Source organism: Zootoca vivipara, chromosome 4, assembly GCF_963506605.1.
Source record: "Zootoca vivipara chromosome 4, rZooViv1.1, whole genome shotgun sequence".
Classification (NCBI taxonomy): domain Eukaryota; kingdom Metazoa; phylum Chordata; class Lepidosauria; order Squamata; family Lacertidae; genus Zootoca; species Zootoca vivipara.
The window spans coordinates 80330955-80353472 of record NC_083279.1 but is presented as its reverse complement, the minus strand read 5'-3'; the positions used below and the strand labels follow the sequence as shown (position 1 = coordinate 80353472).

Genomic DNA, 22518 nt, shown 5'->3' with positions numbered 1-22518 from the left:
TCTGTTAGGAATTTTGTAAATCTCTGGCCTTTTTTATTATAGTATTACTATTGTCCTATAGATTTGATTGTATGACAGATAAAGGGCCTCTTGCCTCTTCAGACTGTCAGTATTTTGCAGGCGGCATTCTAGAGCATACTAGAAGTTTAGTTTTGTGTAATTAAAGTGGGTTAAAGTGCCCTGTTGCCTGGCACAACAAATCCACTAAAAAAAACACCACACCCCAGACTTTTTGCAATTAGGAAAGGGTGGTGAAATGAGTGGACGAGATAACTGCTATGCAAGTAACTCAGGTTGAATGTTCATTGCCATGTAAGCTCTTTGTATAACTTCCTCCACCTATCTGCCCACCCTGTTCCTGGTTGCCCTGCTAGCCAGGACATGTTTCCTAATTCCAGAGGAAGAGGAGAGTGGAAGCATACTTGGGTAATACACTTGTCTCCCAACCCACGGATTAGGTACGGTAAGAGACTGGCTTAAGTGCAGCAAGCAGCTGGTGATGGGAAATCCACGAGTGGGAATTTATTTGGGTAAAGTAAGTGATCTATTATTGGGTGGCTACTGACACTGTGCTTTTGTGTGTTTCAAGACTGCTTAATACCAAACTGAACCGGTATAGAGTAAGTCAGTAAAGCTATACCTGAGTGGGAGATTCTATTATTCTATATAAAGGCCTTTGATTAGGTCAGGCATCCCCAAACTCTGCCCTCCAGGTGTTTTGGGACTACAGTTCTCATCATCCCTGGTCCTGACCCCTGGTCCTGTTAGCTAGGGATTATGGGAGTTGTAGTCCCAAAACATCTGGAGGGCCGAGTTTGGGGTTGCCTGCCTTAGGTGTTCATTCCGTGTTGTTTTTAAACCTATTCTTGGTTGTTATATTATTTTTATAATTAGTTTTAGGTGATTTTGAGGATACGTGTGTAAACTGCCTTAAATGTGTATGTGTATATATATATATATATATATATATATATATATATATATATATGTAGAATATTCACAAATAAATAAATAAATAATAACAACCATGCCTTACCCAAATTGGATTGTTGCCTAACAAAAAAAATCCAGGATTGATTTATTATTTGAAGAAAATTGGAAAAAAAGAGGGAGGAAACCCCATAGAGCTGCACCATTAATTTTTAACAATATTAATTGGGAGTGAATTTACCTTCAGCTGGGTTTCTGTGGGAGAGGCAGCCAGAAACGGAGGCTGCCCAACCAACATCTCAAAGAGAATCACACCAACACTCCACCAGTCACAAAGCTGAGTGTATCCTGAAAGACAATCAGGAAAAAAGTGTTACCTGCTGTGTTTTCAAAGACGCAAGTCAGATTTTATTTTAATTTTGTTCAATAACCTTGCCCCTTATAGCTTCATAACTTCATCTCAGAAGAATGAACTATGGCCAAAAACCTAAATTATTGAAAAATCTGCTTTACGTGCCTTGTGATGGCTGACCTTGATCCTGCCTCTGAAAGCAAAGTTGATATTCAAAAGCGCTCAGAGTATTTTATTCACTGCACTATGAAGACTATAGCAAGCCTTAGAGAATATTGAATTCTTTAATGAGATGCCCAAATTTTTTGTATACCAGTAAAACGTATACACAGTCAAACCTTGGTTGTCGAACGTAATCCGTTCAACAACCAAGGCATGGCTTCCAACTGGCTGCAGGAACTCGTGCACTCAAGCGGAAGCCGTGTCGGACATTCAGCTTCCGAAGAACGTTTGAAAACTGGAGCATTTACTTCTGGGTTTTCGTTGTTCGGGAGCCAAAATGTTCCAAAACAGAGGCGTTCGGGAAACGAGGGTTGACTGTACTGCAGTATAGAATACTGAGCGCTTGTGATGAAGGGTGAGCTAGAAACATTTTAAACAAATAAACCACCTACCTTTACGAAGGAGAACTTCAGGTGCAATATAATTGGGTGTTCCAACTAATGAATGGGCTAAACATCTCTGATGTTGCCTTTTAGCTCTCTGCTCCAAGGTCTTCAACCTGTCTCCACATCTACAGTTAGACACATCATCCCAAAGGTCGCTTGGCTCCATGCTGTCCTGCCTGATGTGGCTCCCTTTCAAAAGATGGGAAAAGAAAATAGGAAATTACATGGAAAGATCAAAAAAAGCTCTCCCTAGAAACAAAATAAGCATGATTCACTGTTTTCCTCTGAACTGCAAGCTTTGCAATTTAATTTTGACTGCGTTTTTTGTTTGCATTTCACCCCTTCCCCTAACATGTAACATCTTAAAAATGAATAAGAGTGTTTAAAAAAGGTTCAGGAGACAAAACTCAGAAGCAGCCACAAACGGTGACTACATTCACCTCTGGATTGTCAGGATTTTTCTTCAATTAAAGCAGACTATAAGTGCTCTGTTGCCCTGACGCAACAAATCCCATGAAATACAACAAACTAGACTCTTTGCAATTTAAAAAGTAAAATGGAAATGTAGTGAAAAGTGTGGGATGAACATCTGAAAAACAGGAAGACATATAACTGCTATCCAAGTAAATCAGGGTGAATACTCATTGTTGTTTAACATCCTCACAAACAAACTGGAATGTATGCTCCATAGAGACTGAACAGTGTTGCATTCCATGTAGCACTAAGTCACTGGTTCTGTCAGTGCAGTGCAGGATTTTCTCCTTGTGCAACGGAACCTTTCCGCTCCTCTCCTCCCCCCATGTGCCCCACAATTCTGTTCTGCTGGCTCAACTTTTCAGAGCAGGTTTTGCAGGGTAGGGCAAGTGCGAGGGAAGGAGGAGGCGGGTAGGAAAATCCCATTGTGCTAGCAGTAATATTTGCACGGATAGGAATACTTAGCTGAATGCCACCTGTATTCTAAGATGAATGCCCAGGTTGGCTGGAGGAGCCCTATATGTTATGTGGATCATATGTCTATAGATAGGCTGGTGTTGGCTACTGCTACCATCTCTCTGATTTTACACAGTCACACTTTGGCCCCCTCATCTCTATCCAAAGATCTGCCACCAAAGTCATTCACTTTTTTCTCTTTCTGCTCCTGGTCCAGTACAAATTCCTTGTCCTCCCCTTTAAAGCTTTCCTTAGCCTTGCCTGCCTTTATCTCTGCTCTTATATCCCCATGACTGTCACTCCTCCAGCCTTTGCTCCATCTCCCTTATTGCCCCTTATCTTTGGAGCTGCCTCTTAGGACAAATGGGTGAGATCACCTCTCTCACGTTCTTCAAACACCTCCTCAACCCCCACCTTTCTCATGTTTTTTTTTTAATGTATTTATTGTATTTTTGAGTTTGTGCTATAAGCCACTCTGGGAATTTTTTCTGAAGGGGAGGATATATACATATGCTGAAGTCATAGTAACAACAACTATGGCACATTTCGAAGCTACCTCCTTGCCCCCAAGCCCATTACCTTTCTGGTAATATTTCGAGTTGTGCGTCCACCTGAATCCAGTGCAGAGGCCAAAGTCGGTCAGTTTGATGTGTCCATCAAGATCAATCAGAATGTTATCAGGCTTGATGTCTCTATGGATAAACCCCATTTTGTGCACGCTCTCTATGGCCAGTGTGAGTTCAGCAATGTAAAACCGAGCTAGCTTTTCTGGAAAGACTTCCATCCGGATGAGCAGGCTCATCATGTCTCCGCCGGGGATGTAGTCCATCACAAAATACAGGTTCTCCTTGTCCTGGAAGGAGTAGTAGAGCTTAACCACCCATTCATTGTCTGCCTCTGCAAGGATGTCCCTTTCGGCCTTGACATGGGCAACTTGGTTACGGTTGAGCACGTCCTTCTTCCTCAGGGTTTTCATGGCGTACAGGGCGTGGGTGTCCACTTTGCATGCAAGGCAGACTTCCCCAAAAGCACCGATACCCAGAGTCTTGATTTTTACAAACATGGATTTGTCCATTTTGGCTCTCTTGAGCCTGTTGTAGTTTGACTCCTTCTGGTAGAGAATTTTCCTCATCTGCTCTTGTTCTGTTTCACAAAGGCCAGCCTGGGTGGGGATTATGAGGTGGGGAGAGAAAAAGCAAGGGAGTCAGGATAATCACATACAGACACAAAAATTGCCGGAAAAGATGCACAATCACATCAGTTACGAAGAACGTGCAACAAAAGCTCAGTCTGTTTTTGTTCCATCTCACCCTCTAAATACAGTGGTACCTCGGTTTATGAACACAATTGGTTCCGGAAGTCTGTTCATAAACTGAAGCGTTCATAAACTGAAGCGAACTTTCCCATTGAAAGTAATGGAAAGTGGATTAATCTGTTCCAGACAGTCCGCGGAGTACTTAAACTGAAGCGTTCATAAACTGAAGCGAACTTTCCCATTGAAAGTAATGGAAAGTGGATTAATCCGTTCCAGACGGGTCCGCGGAGTACTTAAACTGAAGCGTTCATAAACTGAAGCATCTGTGTAATTGGTTCCGGAAGTCTGTTCATAAACTGAAGCGTTCATAAACTGAAGCGAACTTTCCCATTGAAAGTAATGGAAAGTGGATTAATCCGTTCCAGACGGGTCCGCGGAGTACTTAAACTGAAGCGTTCATAAACTGAAGCATCTGTGTAATTGGTTCCGGAAGTCTGTTCATAAACTGAAGCGTTCATAAACTGAAGCGAACTTTCCCATTGAAAGTAATGGAAAATGAATTAATCCGTTCCAGATGGGTCCGCGGCGTTCATAAACCGAAAATTCATAAACCGAGGTGTTCATAAACCGAGGTTCCACTGTATTTAAAAGCAGTACACGCAGGTTGCATTCATTCTATTACTTTAATTTGTTAGAGCCATTTCCATTTCATGCTTCTAAGCATAAAATCTGGCTCAAAACTCATCACCGCAACTATCTTAATTCCTCATTGCATTTCACTAGCCCACATGGCAAGGAAGGTAACCTTGAAAAATCTGAGGGAAATTCCTGATAAAAGTTCATAAATCAAAGAGATCCCACTTGGTCATTAAACCATAAGAGGACCCATAAGCAGTGGTGTAGCTAGCCGCTCAGGTGCCTGGTGCGGGGTGTGTGTGTGTTCTGCAACCAGGAGCGGGGCGATCTGCCCATGGAGGCGGAGTGACCCTCTTTGACGCTTGAAGACTCTCCGTTGCCTCCCCCTCAGCTGTAGGGCAGCTGAGGGAGAGGCAGTAGGCAGACGCAAGTCCCACGCTGCCGTTTCAGGCAGCACGGAACCTGCAAGCACCTAAGCCACCATGTCACTCCTAAAAAGTTTTGTGAGCCCAATTTTTTTTATAAAAAAACTTATTTTGTCACCCCCCCTTCAGTGATGACACCCACATCCCCCATACCCCCTTCCTCCACCACTGCCCATAAGAGGAATCAAGCCAAAGGCATAAGAATTCTAGCATCCTCGTTTCAACACTGGCCAACCAGATGCCCATGGGAACCCTACAAGCAGAATATTGCAGCAGCCCTCTCCCACTGCTATACTCCAACCACAGGAATTTAGAGGTCTGCTGCCTTTGATAACACAGCTTCCATAGAGCCAACATGAAGAGGAGTCTACCAATTCTATGAGTCATTGACAGCCTTATCTTCCATGTGTTGTTTGTCCATTCCCCTTTATATCAGGGGCAGTGTGGCTTGGCTTTCTGTTCCTTCCTCTGTATTGGGGGGGGGACTGGGGGGGGGGAAGAAGCACAAATGACACCCAGCAATGGTCCTGGATGTCAGAAAATATCTCTATTTCTGTGGGGGGTTGGATGAAGTTGGGATGTGGTATCAGGAAGTGTGAGAGACTTGCGTATCTATGCTGTATTGAATACAGAGGTCTGCTACATTATCCCAGTCTCATTACCTTTCAAGAAAAACAAAAGCACAAACACACAAATTACCTTGGCCATTTCTTGCTCCAACTGCAGCCGGCGATTAATTTTCTGCTGGTAGGTCTTTATGACGTTCTCCACATGCTGCTCCATGTAGAATTTAAAGGCAAACGGCGAGTAGCTTTTAATACGTGACTCTCTTTTCTCTTCATCTTTGCCGTTCTTCCGCACCGGCACTGGGGACGTCTGGATCTGTTTCTTATCCTTGCCTGGCTTTTCCGCTTTGGCCGACTTGATTTTGTCGTTCCTTTCCCCGTTTTCCTCAGCTTTGTTTCCTGATGAGCTGGGGACTCGCCGAAGGGTCTGCTCGATCCCTGTGCGTAAGCAGTTCATATCAAACTGCTCAGAACTACTGGGCAGCAGCAAATGCTTCGGATAAGGAGGCGGAGGGCACCTCAGCTCCTGATTGCTATAGTCCACATCTAGCTGATAGGCATTAGCTCCTCCAACAGGAAGGGGGTGCTGTTCGGCCATTCCTAAGCCATCCACAGCCGAAGACTGTGCAGCCAGCCAGCCAGGATGAGCAGGGCCTACTGCAGTCTGAGGCTCAGGCCTCATCACCCTTGTGCTCTTCACTGGCTGTAGAATATGAGCAGATGTGACTGCCGTGATGGTGTTTGGAGAAGTAATGGACGCCTCAGCTTTGCCTGGAGAAGTCTGCCTCATGGATATCGGCATCTGTTGCTGGTGGCTGTTGAAAGAATTGGTTCTGCTTGGGACGCAGCCCTCAGGCCTGAAGGGCACATGCTGCCGGACCGACGCTTCCAGGGCTGGGTTCTGTAACGAGTCGCGGCGTGACGAGGACGACGATGAAGAGGTCGTCTGCCACTGCTGAACTTGAGGGTTGTTCATATCATACAGGTCCATGTTCAGACTGTTTCTGGATGGCGTCAGCAGGCCCTGTGGTGGGCTGTCTGAAAATTCGTTTGTATATGCTGGGCCTCCTCTGGTGATCACGTGCATTGGGTGGGAGGAGGGGATCGGTTGCTTGTGATGGGAGTGCGGCATATACAGACCGCCTGGCGCTTGCTGGAACCCGTGGCCGGAGTTATTCTGAACAACCGTTCCTTTGTTCGGAAGGCTGGGATACCCTCCCTCCTGCTGCAACTTGTTCTGGAAAGAATGGCTCCTCTGAATCCCATAGCCGAGAGCCTGAGCTTCCCCTTGCACCATCACGGGTTGCCTGCCATAATGAGGGCTGCTGTGGCCCGGATAGTTGATCACTGGGGCATCCATGTTTGCAGAATAGGCTTTCTGCTGGTGACTGCCAGGCGTGTTGTGGGAGCCTAAGCTGGCAGGCCTTTGTACTGGAGAGTTCATGTTTGCAGCCTGAGAAGCAGAGAGCAAGTAGTCCATATATGGCCTGGGAACATCACCCAGCATGTTAGCAGCTTCTGCCCCAAAGCCTGCACCTTCATAGCCCGGGTTGCTAACCTGGTGGTAGGGTGGGAAAGATTCGCTGGACCCTTCAAAACTTGGCCTGCGGCTTATGTTATTTGGCATAATACCCTTTCCTGTAGTGGGGAGAGAAAGATAATGGGTGAGGTAGTGTTAGGAAACCATTCATGTGAATAGACTTATTCCTGCGCATGCATGTAACACTGAATTCATTATTTCATAGAATTTCTAAGACTACTTCTCACAGAAAGGTTTCAGATTTGTGAGCAAGGACAAAAAAACCCCCACTGTCATCAGTTAAAACAACACTGTTAAAATCGGCTCCGTGCAAAACTGCAATGCAAATGATAAAACAGTTTTGAAACTAAAAGGTTCGAACTGTTCTTCCTAGCAAATTCAAGTGTGTTTCTTGGCTAAGTTTACCTTTGCATTTGCACTGAACCAGAAATAAGGAAATGGAAGGAGGAGTAAGAGTGAAATGCTACATGAATCTTCAGGATGAGGATACACATGGATTCACACTTAAGGAATATTTATTTATTTATTTATTTATTTATTTATTTATTTATTTATTTATTTATTTATTTATTTATTTATACCCTGCCCATCTGGCTGAGTTTCCCCAGCCACTCTGGGTGGCTTCCAACAGAACAGAACATTAAAATGCAATAATCTATTAAACATTAAAAGCTTCCCTAAACAGGGCTGCCTTCAGATGTCTTCTAAAAGTCTGGTAGTTGTTTTTCTCTTTGACATCTGGTGGGAAGGCGTTCCACAGGGCAGGTGCCACTACCGAGAAGGCCCTCTGCCTGGTTCCCTGTAACTTGAAATACAATTTCTTTTCTTTTTGTAGTGACAACAAGGCAAAATTTTCACATTTAATATTTCCTTGCAAACTCCCATTTCAAACCCTTCAACAGCAAAATGCAATCAAATTGTTGCAAGGCTTCTATCTGGTTGCATCGAACTTTAGCACATTAGGAATGAAACTTGAAGTATATATTGCCACACAGTCCACAGGTCAATGATATTTTATCCCTTGAGAAACCACACTTAGCAGCGTCTAGACAGCTACCAAGTTGCTTTCATATTCCACACAGCATCAAACCAGGCGAAAGCTTAGGAATGAGATGGAAAGAGCACCCACACTTACCCGAAGATGTCTGTTTAATGACCCGGACTATTTGTTCATTTCTGGGATCCAAGTATCCCATCTTGCTAATGTATTCCAAAGCTGCTTCAATGCTTCTACTGCCAGTTTGTTTTAGGGCTCTCACAGCCATCTCCTAGACAAAACAGATATACAGAAACACAAATGAACAATCTGATGGCATAACACCGTTGAAGCTAAACAGCCGTATGAATTTCAGTCAATTTACTGATTAAATCATTGATGTAACTACAGAACTATGGGTTTGGGAAAAAACCAACACCCTACTTTAGGAACATTTAGGTCAGTATTGTCTCCAGGGTTTCAGGCAGGAGTTTTTCATAGGTCTAGAGACACCAGGGACCAAACCTTAGAGCTTCTGCTGGCAAATCTGATGCTCTACTGCTAAGCTGTGGGCTTTCCCCAGTTTCAGAAGCATTAACATGTTGCAACAGACATTGCAGGGTGACCTTTTCTAAGAGGGCGTCACCTTTCTATAAGTACTTGCATGAAAAACAAACATTTTTTAAAAATCCTGCTGCATAACCCACAATTGACCTAAAGGTTTGAAGTGCATTAACCAAAACTGGGCTGAGTATTCGGCCCCAAAGCAATGAAGTTTTTGCTATCGGGGGGTTGGATTAAATGAACCCCGGGGTCCCTTCCAACTCTACAGTTCTAGATTAGCAATATCAGGCACCTTAGAAAGAATAAAACGTTTCAGCACTCCAGAAACGATCAGCACATGACATACACGGCACGGAGCAGGTGGACAGAGAAAAGTTCTTCTTTCCTAACTCTAGCACTTGTGGAAATCCGATTGAAGCTGAATGTTGTGAGATTTAGGACTGATAAAAGAAAGCACTGCTTCATGCAGCACAGGATCAAACTATGGAGCTCGCTTCTCCCCAGGAGGCAGTGACCAACTTGGACAAGCTTGGGAATAGGATTAGACAAATTCATGGAGGAGAGAAGGACTATCAATGGCTGCTAGCCATGAAAGCTGTGCTCTGCCGCCACAGTTGGAGGCCAGCAATGCCGCTGAACACTAGTTGCTGAAAACCACAGGAGGGGAAGAGTGATATTGTCCTCATGTCCTGCTCCCTGGTTTCCCAGAGGCATCTGGTCGTCCACCATGAAAACACAGGATGCTGGACTAGATGGGCCATTGACCTGATCCAACAGGCTCTTCCTATGTTCTTGGATGTTCTACTAGTGTGAAATGTTTTTCACCACTGTGAAATTATGGTTTCCTTTATGGACCCTGCCATTTTTTTTAAAAATGAGTTGGTGGTTCATACTCTTATAAATAAATCAAAATAATTAAACGAAACTTCGTCCTGTAGTTCCCTGGATGAAAATCACTTAGAAAGTTCCCGTGAGCCTGGAAAACTGTTTAAACAAAAGTATATATATTTTATATTATTGACTTGGTCCCAACACAGCCAGAGAAACCGTTCCTTCCAGTATTCCTTGTGGCAAGCCTAGTATAAATTGGGCCTAGTCTTTAGTAATCCCCTCATGTTTTGAAGATGCATATTGAATGGACAGTGTTGAACAGGGGTCCCCAGACTTACCCGCCTTTGGGCCGGTGCCCGCCGTGCCAATCTCGCGGCGGGCCGGAGGGCGGGGGAGTGTGCGCGCAGTGGGCTGGAGGGTGGGGGAGTGTGCGCCAGTGCGCATGCGCACACCCATTTACTGGCGCGGTGGCACGCTTCCAGGCCGAAAAAAATCGCCGAAAATTGTTTGTGCGCATGCGTATGGGCCTCCCCGACCCAGAAGTGCACCTCCCCCGACCCGGAAGTGCACCGGAAATGACCTCTTCTGGGTCGGGAGAGGCCCATACGCATGCAGAAACGATTTTCAGCGAATTTTTTCAGATCTGGAATGGCGGCGGCGCGCAGCGGGGGTCGTTGCGGGCCCGATTGGGAGGCCAATTTGGCCGCATCTGGCCCGCGGGCCGTAGTCTGGGGACCCCTGGTGTTGAATGTATATTCAGCAGTCAGGAGGTTCGGGCTTACATATGCCCAAATTTTCCCCTCTCCCAACCTTGTGGCTGAATCTGCTTCACTATGTTGAGCTGCAAAACGAAGGCAAATGAGAAACTGCAAATGTGCCACTCTGCCCTCAACATTTAATTCCTATCCTCCCTTTCTATCATAGTGTTCTAAGCAGTACGTACACCTCAAAAACATGTTTGATCATTCCATATGGGAAAGCAAACATTACATAATCCAACAGCCGTCTTTGATGCCAGTTGACCTCTTCTATTTGGGCTGTGGCAGCTTGGGATGGAGGGAATATGTGTCAGCAGTTTGCTTCCTGGCTAACCAACCCGCCGAACACACAAAACATGACTCCCCCACCCTAAAAATAACCTCCACTCCATTACGGAGAGCCTTCTTTCGTACTCTGAACTTCATGGCTCTAGTGTAAACACAAGGTGAATTCAGACACAGCAATAAAGCTGAACTAGCACAAAAAATGCTATTTGCTGTGAACTGGTCCAACATTAGTGCTTATTCTGTAAGGGAGTTATGAGCCAAAGGAATCTAGTTGCCTCAAGTTAGAAGCCCTTTGTTGTTGTTGTTGTTTAGTCGTTTAGTCCGTGTCCGACTCATGACCCCATGGACCAGAGCACGCCAGGCACTCCTGTCTTCCACTGCCTCCCGCAGTTTGGTCAAACTCATGTTCGTAGCTTCGAGAACACTGTCCAACCATCTCGTCCTCTGTCGTCCCCTTCTCCTTGTGCCCTCAATCTTTCCCAGCATCAGCGTCTTTTCCAGGGAAAATACTAAATGTTTCCACTTGCACGTAATTGAAAATATTTGCCACAATAGAGAAATGCGGCGATAAAAATCTTGCTAGTTACTGAGAGGTGTTTAAATGTTTTAGTGTGAACGATCTTGTAACCACAGGTCAAAACATATTTTTTTAAAAAACCAGGTAGGCATCAGAGCAAATTTTCAAATTTACCAGAGTGGGGGAGGGAAGGAGACATTTTCATAAGACTATTTCACTACACGCAAGTTGAAAAGCAAGTTTTGTTGATAAGTCCTATAAGTGGATGTAAGACAACAATGCCGGATTTACGGTAGTTTTTCCAGTTAAGGAAGATATGCATAAAATGAAGCTCAAGCAAGGAGCACCTAAGGTATTTTGTGTGTGAGAGCTTTTGAAATAAAACAGCAATTTCTGATACTTTTTTTTTTTTTTTGAAGTCTCAGATATAATGATATACTATTAAAAGCAGTCTTTTTTATATATAGGTCTTACCGATGTCCTACTTGTTCTCATCTGTTCTCAGCTGTGAAGACTGTAATAGTACCGTATCACAAAAGAAGCCATTTATTAATTAAAAGCATTGTTATCCCGTTCTTCAACTAAAAAAAAGATTCTCAGAGTAGCTTACAAATGTCAGTGACGAGGCGGTCATACGCTAAGGTTTCAAGGATACAGCACAAAAGGAAATGGGATTAGGAGGGAGGAGAACGAAAAAGGCACCATTCTACAGAATCCTTATAATGATCAGCTAGAATCACAACATTTTAAGGAAATGTTGCTGGCCTTTCAAGTAGAGCTGATGGGAAGGCCCTGCCAGACCCGTCTCTGTCTCTGTCTCTCTGTCTCTCTGTCTCTCTGTCTCTCTCTCTCTCTCTCTCTCTCTCTCTCTCTCTCTCACACACACACACACACACAGAGAGAGAGAGAGAGAGAGAGTCTCTCACATGCTTTCAATAGCAACTCCTTGACCTCAGTGTTCAGGGCAAGTAATCTGTCCGGATGGCACTTTCAATGAACTGCAGCAATGAGGTTATTCCCTTCATTAGCATCAGTGATGCATTTTGCTAATTTTACCACATGCACGCGTTAGCCAAACATTCATTTGGCTGACATTACATTTATAAAAAGTACCACCCAATATGCCAACTATTTCAGTACCGCAGGCACTAATTTAGAAGTGACTAGGTTCTAGTCATTCCCTTCCTGTTGCTTCCAAGAAAAATCTGGGGTATGTGCAGAAAAAAGCACAAAAACAAAAAACCCCTGTGCTGTTTACAAATCCTCCCAGGATTCAAGGAGAATAATTCTGTCAAGCTGGGTGTAAAGAAATCCCTCAGCTGTGAGTACAGATCAAAAGCTACAAGTCACTGGACTAACTGCCCTCAGAAAAACAAGCACATTTAAGAATTGCAGGCCTGCCTTCTGGCGTCAGTTACAGCCCTTATACAAATATAGTATGGCAAATAACTCCCCACACTTGTGACATACTTTATATTAATAATGCAGCTACATTTTACGCACAAAAGGGAACAGTGTTCTACTGATTCATATATGCTTGCATCCAACCACCCTTCCAAGGCGGCCAGAGAAATTTATGGGGATTCTGAGGCAAGTTTCCCATCCGTGTCTGGGCCAAGCCCAAATTGGGCTTTGCTTCAGAAAAGGAATGGAAACGCACCTGGTACCTTCAAACGATTTCAAGTTACAAAGCAGTGAAGTTTTCCAGTTCATCTCACCATTGTGTATAATAGCACCTTTGGGCAAAGCAATAATAAGCACCTTAAATAGGAAAATTCTATCTTTAATATTTCCTCTAGGAATATTTTAAACAGGGCTGTACACCCTTTAGGATAGCTGACCTGGATGCATTATAATTGATCCATGTTCTGCTTAAGATATTCCTATCACTGTGAGCTGCTTACCCAGGTCACATTGTAATTACAGTAATGTGTGCTAGCTTTAAAGACAGAACTGCAATGGGGCAAGTAACAGATACAACCATTTGGAGTTCTGGGTTTTAGAAAGTAATTTTGTACTACAGTGGCAGTGTGGTGTAGTGGTTAGTCTACGACAGGCATCCCCAAACTGCGGCCCTCCAGATGTTTTGGCCTACAACTCCCATCATCCCTAGCTAACAGGACCAGTGGTCAGGGATGATGGGAATTGTAGTCCAAAACATCTGGAGGGCCGAAGTTTGGGGATGCCTGGTCTACGACATGGGAGATAAGGGTTCAAATCACTGCTCAGCCATGAAGCACACTGGGGTGACCTTGGCCCAGTCACGGTCCTATTATTATTATTATTATTATTATTATTATTATTATTATTATGCCCTTCATCCGAAGATCACAGGGTGCTTTACAATACTGTATAGAAAACACAAAAATAAAAACCATAATAATAAAAACAAAAAGAAAACCCTGCACATAGTGATAATTATTTATAATTTTCTATAATAAATAGTCTATCCTACCTCACATAATTGTTGAGAGGATAAAAAGAGGGGAGCAATTTGGGGGGGGGTAATTTTTTTTTTGAATATCTGCCTAACTATTCCCATATTTTTAAAAACCAGCAGAAACTGTTCCTTTCATTGTTCAAATAATATTCTGTAGTAGAATATACTAATACATATATTTACACATGTATACTTAGTAATAATGAGCACACCAAAATGTTCTACATACATTATCTCAGTAATATTTATACTAATCGTGGTCTCTATTATTATTGCCACTTTGCAGAGGAAAACAAGTAAGACAGGCCCCATTTCCATTGAATGTTAAACCATGGTTCAGGAACCTATGAGAACAAGACTCCACAATCCACAGTGAAAAACAGAGTTCACACATTCCCTCCTTCCTTTTCCCCATGTGGCCAGGACTTAGGTTGAATTTACTTCCACCTACCAAGGGATGCAGGTGGCGCTGTGGGTTAAACCACAGAGCCCAGGGCTTGCTGATCAGAAGGTTGGCGGTTCGAATCCCTGCGACAGGGTGAGCTCCCGTTGCTCGGTCCCAGCTCCTGCCAACCTAGCAGTTCGAAAGCACGTCAAAGTGCAAGTAGATAAATAGGTACCTCTCCAAATGGGAAGGTAAACAGCATTTCTGTGTGCTGCTCTGGTTCGCCAGAAGTGGCTTTGTCATGCTGGCCACATGACCTGGAAGCTGTATGCCGGCTCCCTCGGCCAATAACGTGAGATGAGTGCCGCAACCCCAGTCGGTCATGACTGGACCTAATGGTCAGGGGTCCCTTTACCTTTACCAAGGGTCTCACAGTTTAAAGGTAACGGTAAAGGGACCCCTGACCATTAGGTCCAGTCGTGACCAACTCTGGGGTTGCGCGCTCATCTCGCATTATTGGCCTAGGGAGCCGGCGTACAGCTTCCAGGTCATGTGGCCAGCATGACAAAGCCGCTTCTGGCAAACCAGAGCAGCACATGGAAACACCGTTTACCTTCCCGCTGTAGCGGTTCCTATTTATCTACTTGCATTTTGACGTGCTTTCGAACTGCTAGGTTGGCAGGAGCTGGGACCAAGCAACGGGAGCTCACCCCGCCACAGGGATTCGAACCGCCGACCTTCTGATCAGCAAGCCCTAGGCTCAGTGGTTTAACCACAGCGCCACCCTACCTAAACAGTATTGCCGTTTACAATGCTAGTTTCATGGTTTGAAGTTGGCTTGTTTAGCAATTACCCATTGCTTATTGTTAACCAAATTGCCCAGTTGGCATGCAAGGATAAGCTGAGACTTCTTCAATACCAAATTCAGCAGAAGTCCTCTGCCTGGCCATGCAAGAAAATGAGAGGGGATGGGAGACCATACAAGTCTAATGCGTTGCTTGGACTAACGGAGGGTCACCTACGTAGTCCTAAATCATGGGTTAGGATTACGTGCGAGTGCTTCCAGTTTCTAGCCTCCAGGTCCCTAGTGAGTTTGTGGCTGAGGCTGCTCACAGCTCACACCCTTAATCATTACCCTACACCAGGTGTGGCCAGCTTTTGTCCCTCCAGATGTTGCTGAGCTACAAGTCCCATCATCCTTGGTCATTGGCCATGCTTGCTAGGGCTGATGGGAGTTGCAGTTCAGCAACATCCAGAGAGCCAAAGGTTACTCACGCTTGAACCACATAATCTCTTAAATCAGTGGGAGCAAGAGGACCAGCGGCTGAGGATGTTTCATAGCTGTTATCGTCAACAAGTCTTGCCTCGATAAAGACTGAAAGCAAAATTGACTAGGGGAATGAAAGGTTTGCAGCCAACAAATGAATTCCGGAAACTGTACATGGGCAAATGAAGACAGCAGATGGTGGATGGAACAGCAAAGTGTGGGAGGTGATGTAAAGGATATATCCAGGCAAGAGCAAGAGACTGGAGTGGGGAGATAACGAGAAGAGTGCACACAGGACTAAGACGATTAGCAGAATCTAGGCAGGAGCATGCAGCCAAGGAAATAGGCTGCAGACATGGAAAAAATCTCCGTGGAGACATCCTTAGGAGCCTGTTGCACAAACTCGGAGTTGTTGATTCAGGTAGGTAGCCATGTTGGTCTGATGCAGTCACAATACATAAAAAATTGTCCAGTAGCACCTTAGAGAACTAAGTTTGTTCTGGGTATAAGCTTTTGTCTGCATGCACACTTCTTCAGATACACTGAAACAGAAGTCACCAGACCCTTATATATAGAGGAAGGGTGAGGTGGGGTTTTTCTCAGCAGGGTAGTAGGAGATGGGTGATTGCCTCAATGGGTATGGTAAACCTATTGACGACTTGTTGAGTCACAGTTCAATTCATATGAGCCAGGGTCAGTAAGACAGCCCATTACTGCTACCAAATCTTCGCCCGTAATTCCTTAAGCTAAGCAATACAGAAGAACTAAAAGCAGATCTTCAACAGCAAATTATCTGTGCCCAAGAACGAGTGGCTCCTGAACAAATCCCCTGCAACGAACCATATGGTACCCTTGTTTGAAACACAACCCCTGCAACAACAAAAAGTGGCTGCCTTCATATTTACCCCAATATTATGCATTTCTCTTTGCAATTTTTAACCCAGGAAAGAAGTATGCCAAAGAAATGATAATAGCCAGGAATGGCATGATCAGCTTACTATAAAACTTAACATTCCATTTATATTTGCATGCTACTCAAGTCTAGTTGCACTTACTACATGTAAAATGCTGCATTTTGAATCAGAATTCAAAATGACCATAACAGATTGGACAACTGGGTGCAAGCTAAAAAAAGGAATTTCAATAGGGACAAATGTAAGGTTCTGCACTTAGGCAGGAAGAATCAGATGCACAAATATAGGATGGCTTACTAGCAGTACATGTGAAAAGGATCTAGGGGTCTTGGTGGACCAGAAGCTTCACAAACAGTGTGATGCAGCAGCAAAAAAAGCTAATACTATTCTAGGCTGCATCAGCAGAAGTAGGGAAATAATAGTACTACTCTATCCTGCCTTGGTCAGACCACAGCTGGAACACTGCGTCCAGTTCTGGGCGCTGCAATTTAAGATGGATGTTGACAAGCTGGAACGTGTGTAGAGAAGGGCAACCAAGATGGTCAGGGGTCTGGAAGCCAAGCCTTATGAAGAACGGTTGAAGGAGCTGAATATGTTTAGCCTGGAAAAGACTGAGAGGAGATAATGATAGCCATCTTCAAATATCTTAAGGGCTGTCACATGGAGGAGGGAGCATGCTTGTTTTCCCCTGCTCTGGAGGGTAGGACTTGAACCAATGGCTTCAAGTTACAGGAAAGGAGATTCCGACTAAACATTCAGAAAAACTTTCTGACAGTAAGAGATGTTCAACAGTGGAACAGACTCTCACGAGAGGTAGTAGACCAGGGGGCAGCAAACTTTCAGGAGGGGACCGGTCCACTGTCCCTCAGACCTTGTGTGGGGGGGCGGACCCCCCTCTCCCGAAAGGACACACACACCCGCCGCCACTCATGCAGTCGCCAAAGCCTCATCTTTGGCAGTGTCGTCATCCTCTGCCTCGGCCAGGAGTCCGTGGGGCACAGAGCCCATGTCACTGGCCTGGGCAGCGGAGGCAGCCTCCCTGCGCTGCTTCCTCCCACTCAGCTCTTGGCCATACGCGGCTGCCTCAGCAGCTAGGAAGGGGCGTCGCCCAGAGGCGTCCGCAGCTTTAGATTGGCTGCAGGAGCTTCCTGCAGCCAATCCAAAGCCATGCCAGTGTCACGGAAGTCAGCTGCTGTGCCGGTTTAGCGCGGGGACTGTCTGAGCAGGTGGCAGGATCCATGGGCCGGATTTAAAAGCCCGGTTGGCTGCATCCGGCCCCCGGGCCATAGTTTGCCAACCCGTGTAGTAGACTCTCCTTCCTTGGAGGTTTTTAAACAGAGGTTGGAAGGCCACCTGCCATGGATGCTTTAGCAGAGATTCTTGCATTGCAGGGGGTGGGACAAGAAGACCCTTGGGGTCCCCTCCAACTCTACGATTCTATGAAAAACACTTTGAAAAAACAACTAAGGAATAGGTTTGCTGAGTACATTCCCAAGTGGTAACTCCATTTGCTCTTCTTGGTGTGTTTCCCGATACACACGTTTTATGTCTGCTCCAGGTCATTTTGCACGATCAGTCATTGGAAACACAAGGACCAATCTACATTAATCTCAGCAACCTTAGCGGCAAATAGCAGCCAGAGTGAATGTTTTCAGCAGGAAATCTGAGCCCCACTGGCTTCTCTTTCTTCAAAACAACAGATTCAGCTTTTTTAAAACCTTCATGTGTAGTTTGGTGATCTCCTCCCACATTTCTCACACGGTGGTGCCCCTTCCCAATATTGTTCTATCCTGCCTTTCTCGTTGTTTCTCAAGAGTTTTTGAACCAATTTTGCATGCAGTGACTCATTCACCACAGCTACTTTGCAAATTTATTTCATTTATCTTTTTTGAACTGGGGGAGGGATCTGTATCTCCTCCACCTGGGCTTGCTTCACAATCAAAAAGATTTGTTTTCAACACAGTTACTGCAGTCAATACTCACAATTTTGGGTAATTAATTTGCTGTGTTGTGTTTTTAATTTTGGTATGCCACTTTCATAGCTGCCAAGTTTTCGCTTTTCTCGCGAGGAAGCCTATTCAGCATAAGGGAAAATCCCTGTAAAAAAGGGATAACTTGGCAGCTATGCACTTTGGGCATTTTCTTTTAGATCAAAAAGCAGGTTTAAAGCACCTGAAGGTTTATTTTATTTATTAAATCTGCCTACCGCCCTTCATCCGAAGATCTCAGAGCTGTTCACAGCATAAAAATACAAGATAAAAACACAAAATGCAAAACATAGAAAGAGAGCAAAAAAAGGGAAGAGAGCAAGCCCGGAATGCTGAAAAGCAGCAGTGCATACCTAAAGCAAGTGCTGAATAGAAATGAAGTGTAAGAGCCAGTGAGATTACAATACACAGTGATGCCTTGCAAGACGAATTTAATTCGTTCCGTGAAAAATTCGTCTTGCGAATTGCAGTTTCCCATAGGAATGCTATGAAGTTTCTTTTTTTTCCCCATAGGAACGCATTAATTAAATTTCAATGCATTCCTATGGGAAACCGCAATTCACAAGACGAATTTTTCGCAAAACGAATTCGTCTTGCGAGTCACCATCAGACCGCAAGATGCATTCATCTTGCGAAAAATTCGTCTTGCAGGGCATTCGTCTTGCGAGGTACCACTGTATAAGAAACACAAAAAGAAAAAAGGTAGCTTTTTCAGAAGTGGAACTTGATGCGGAGGTGTGGGTTCAAATCCTTCTTCGGAGCAAGGAGAGCTACAAATGCGATAAGGAATTTGAAACCAGAACAAGAGACAAATGGAAATGGAACCAACAGACAACATGAAACACTGGTGCAAGACAAACACATACTATTATATATTTTGCCGATGTGCCTGTGGGAACCTTGTTTGAATCGAGTAACTCCACTCTGCAGCCACTTCAGAAACAAACTCTGTCCTCCAAAAGATCACACTTGATCCTGATCAGTCTTCTGATGAAACCGCCATGAGATGCTACAGTGAGTTGCAAGGGGGGGGGGCTAGACTGCAGAAGGCAAGATGCAATATGGAGGGCACTCTAGCACAAAAAAGGGTGGCAAGAGCTAATTCTTTTATTGATTTTGTTCTCATCGTGCAGTCGGAACAGCTGCAAGCTCCACTTGGAATTCAGACTCTCATATCAGCATGGAAGTCCATTACAAAGGAGGATTGTTAATTAATACACTGTCAATTTGCTCTGCTTTCCAAAACCATAGGGTACAATTTTTGAATAGCCCGGCGACTGCTGGAGGCAAAACCATCAGCAGAATAAAATGTCCAAGAGGTCAGGCGTTTTCGCATAAAGCAGCTGCAGCAATATTACTGAAGTTCTTGTGTGTCTACAGCTGACCAAGAATAAGGTTGCACGAGAAGGCTAGCACCTCAAGAGAACAGCTGCAGGTCCTTCATCTCAGAAAGCGGGGTGGGGGGGGAGGAATAATACATTCATATTGCATGACTTTCAAGCTTGATCTACAGTGGTACCTCTGGTTAAGAACTTAATTCGTTCCGGAGGTCTGTTCTTATCCTGAAGCACCACTAATGGGGCCTCCTGCTGCCGCCGGGCCACCGGAGCACGATTTCTGTTCTCATCCTGAATCAAAGTTCTTAACCTGAGGTACTATTTCTGGGTTAGCGGAATCTGTAACCTGAAGCGTTTGTAACCCAAGGTACCACTGTACTTTGTTCTTCTGTGACCAAACTAGATGCTACAAATCATGGTTTCTTTCATCCCTCCTCTCCCTTTACCTTCTCTTCTACCTTCCACGGCAGCTTCCCTCTCCCCATCCCCTTCCTTTCTATTCCTAGTTTACGTATTGATAATAGATAACAATGGCGATAAAAACTACTGCTTTAACTTGCTAATTTCCCCTAACATCTACTCCTCCTCTCATGAACTTCTCTGTCTCCTGGCCACTCTTTACTCAGCTTACCCAGTAAGTTGATGGTGCTGGTCCAGACAGCTATGGCAGGGCATGCAGGTGAGGAGGCACTGAGGCCCCCAAGACCACTGTTTGGTGTTGGCCCCCAGTCTGAGAAAACACTGCTCTGCATGACAACATCCAATCCTGGCCTAGGTGTGGTTGGCGGATGCAAAAACACAGCTCTAAGTCACTGTATTCTTTAAGCAGGAACCACTCTCTGAGGTGGTTTCCATTCTATATTCCATGCTTTTTTCTTCACAGGCAGAACTAGCACAAACCCATGAATACTTCTCGCTCCTCATAGATCCAACAGCCTGATGATAGCTACAAGGCTTTTCCATGACCAGATAAATGCTGATATTTGTATGTTTTCCTTGCAACAGAAAACCACCATTAAGTGATCCAACTCTTCTGGGCATGGAGTCCGATGTGCTATAAAAGGCAAGGTCTTGCCTCAGATTGTGGATTTGGGGTCTGAAGGGTGGCAGATTTTACGTTCTGTTTACCGTATTTCATTCAATTGACAATTTGCTCCCTATGAAACATTTTGAAGTAATTTTATGGCAATAGCAACAATTTCCAATCCAGTCCAGAACAGACTGGGATAAAATAAATTAAAAAAGTCTCCACTTAAAAGGCTTGTTGGAAAAGGAAGGTCTTCAATCAGCACCAGAAAAGTAACAGGATGCATAACAGAAAGAACTTCCCAAATGTAGGTGCTGCAATACTCAAGGCTTGATTTCTACATCACATAGAAAAGACCATCCCAATCTACTAGGAAGTTCCTGTTTGGGCAGCACCTATTAATTTCCATCATGTGTAGGAGAACTTCCCAGTGCATTGCATTATTTGTTGGCTCCCAGTACGTTTCTGAGCACAATTCAAAGTGTTGGTGCTGACCTTTATGGCCCTAAACGGCCTTGGTCCAGTATACCTGAAGGAGCGTCTCCACCCCCATCGTTCTGCCCGGACACTGAGGTCCAGTGCTGAGGGCCTTCTGGCAGTTCCCTCGCTGCGAGAAGTCAAGTTACAGGGAACCAGGCAGAGAGCCTTCTCGGTAGTGGCGCCAGCCCTGTGGAACGCCCTCCCACCAGATGCCAAAGAGAACAACAGCTACCAGATACAGGTAGGTAGCCGTGTTGGTCTGAGTCGAAGCAAAATAAAAAAATTCCTTCAGTAGCACCTTAAAGACCAACTAAGTTTATATTTTGGTATGAGCTTTTGGTATGAGCTTTTGGTATGAGCTTTTGGTATGAGCTTTTGCATGCACACGAAAGCTCATACCAAAATATAAACTTAGTTGGTCTTTAAGGTGCTACTGAAGGATTTTTTTTATTTTGTAACAGCTACCAGACTTTTAGAAGACATCTGAAGGCAGCCCTGTTTAGGGAAGCTTTTAATGTTTAATATATTATTGTATTGTAATATCCTTCTGGAAGCTGCCCAGAGTGGCTGGGGAAACCCAGCCAGATGGGCGGGGTATAACTATATTATTATTATTATTATTATTATTATTATTATTATTATTATTATTATTATTATTATTATTATAAAACAGGGTATTTTTATTTTCCTGCCCTCAGGCACTAACTTGATCCCTGCAAGGACTCTTGAGAAGTATGCCTCATAATGACAATCAACATCTTCCACAGGTGTCTAACATGCTCCTTTACACGAATTGTTCCTGGAAGACTGAACGAAGGCAGGTCAACCCAACGTGGTTTATGTGTGTAATCGTGGTTAAGTGTCATTGCTATTTTATACTGTTCTGGTTGTACTTCTGTTGCTATTGTTCTTTGGCATGAATATGCTGTTCACTGCTTGGGGTGGGGGGCAGGTCTTTGGGCCCCAAAGTGGTACATAAACAAACTGCATCATAAATTATGTGGAAGGCTTGGAGGACACACCAGCCCAGAAGCTAGAGAAGAACTTTACTGTCTCTTTCTAACAAGCAGAGCAAGAAGGGGAAACCCTGCATTTCACCCAGACACAATTAAGTCCAGCGCCACCTAATGACTAAACTATGCAATAGAACTACTGACACATCCAGCGTCCCTGTTGCCCTCTTTGAGAGGTTTTTAGAGCACTGCACTAATAGCTCAGCTCTGTAGGCTTCTGCTGGTATGCTGCATGCTTTCAGGAGGACTGAAAGACTACAGCAAACGTAATAGAAGAAAATAGTGAAAGAAAAAAATGACTAGCATGAAGAGAAATGAGGCTGCTGCATAGGCTTTCCCTTTCAGTTCAGTCCTTGTTTAGTTTTCAAATTCTTACCGCTCTCCTTTGCAGATAATTGGCTGTTTGTTTTCAATATAAACTGCTTTGGGCGCTGTCATGTTGGAGAGGGATATAAACTTTTTCCTTTTTTAAAAAAGTGCATTTAAAAAAT

General features: G+C 44.4%; 1 protein-coding gene across 3 annotated transcripts in view; it reads right to left on the bottom strand.

Moving 5' to 3' along the window:
* The window catches only part of LATS2 (large tumor suppressor kinase 2), a 48733-nt gene that overhangs the window by 4096 nt on the left and 22119 nt on the right, over window positions 1-22518 (bottom strand). For all 3 annotated transcript variants that reach the window (XM_035115057.2, XM_035115055.2, XM_035115056.2), the window contains 5 exons: window positions 8378-8510; window positions 5836-7340; window positions 3400-3982; window positions 1897-2079; window positions 1172-1278 (listed from right to left, as the gene is read on the bottom strand). In XM_035115057.2, coding sequence (XP_034970948.1) covers window positions 1172-1278; window positions 1897-2079; window positions 3400-3982; window positions 5836-7340; window positions 8378-8510 — 2511 coding nt within the window. The remainder of the gene's footprint in view (window positions 1-1171; window positions 1279-1896; window positions 2080-3399; window positions 3983-5835; window positions 7341-8377; window positions 8511-22518) is intronic.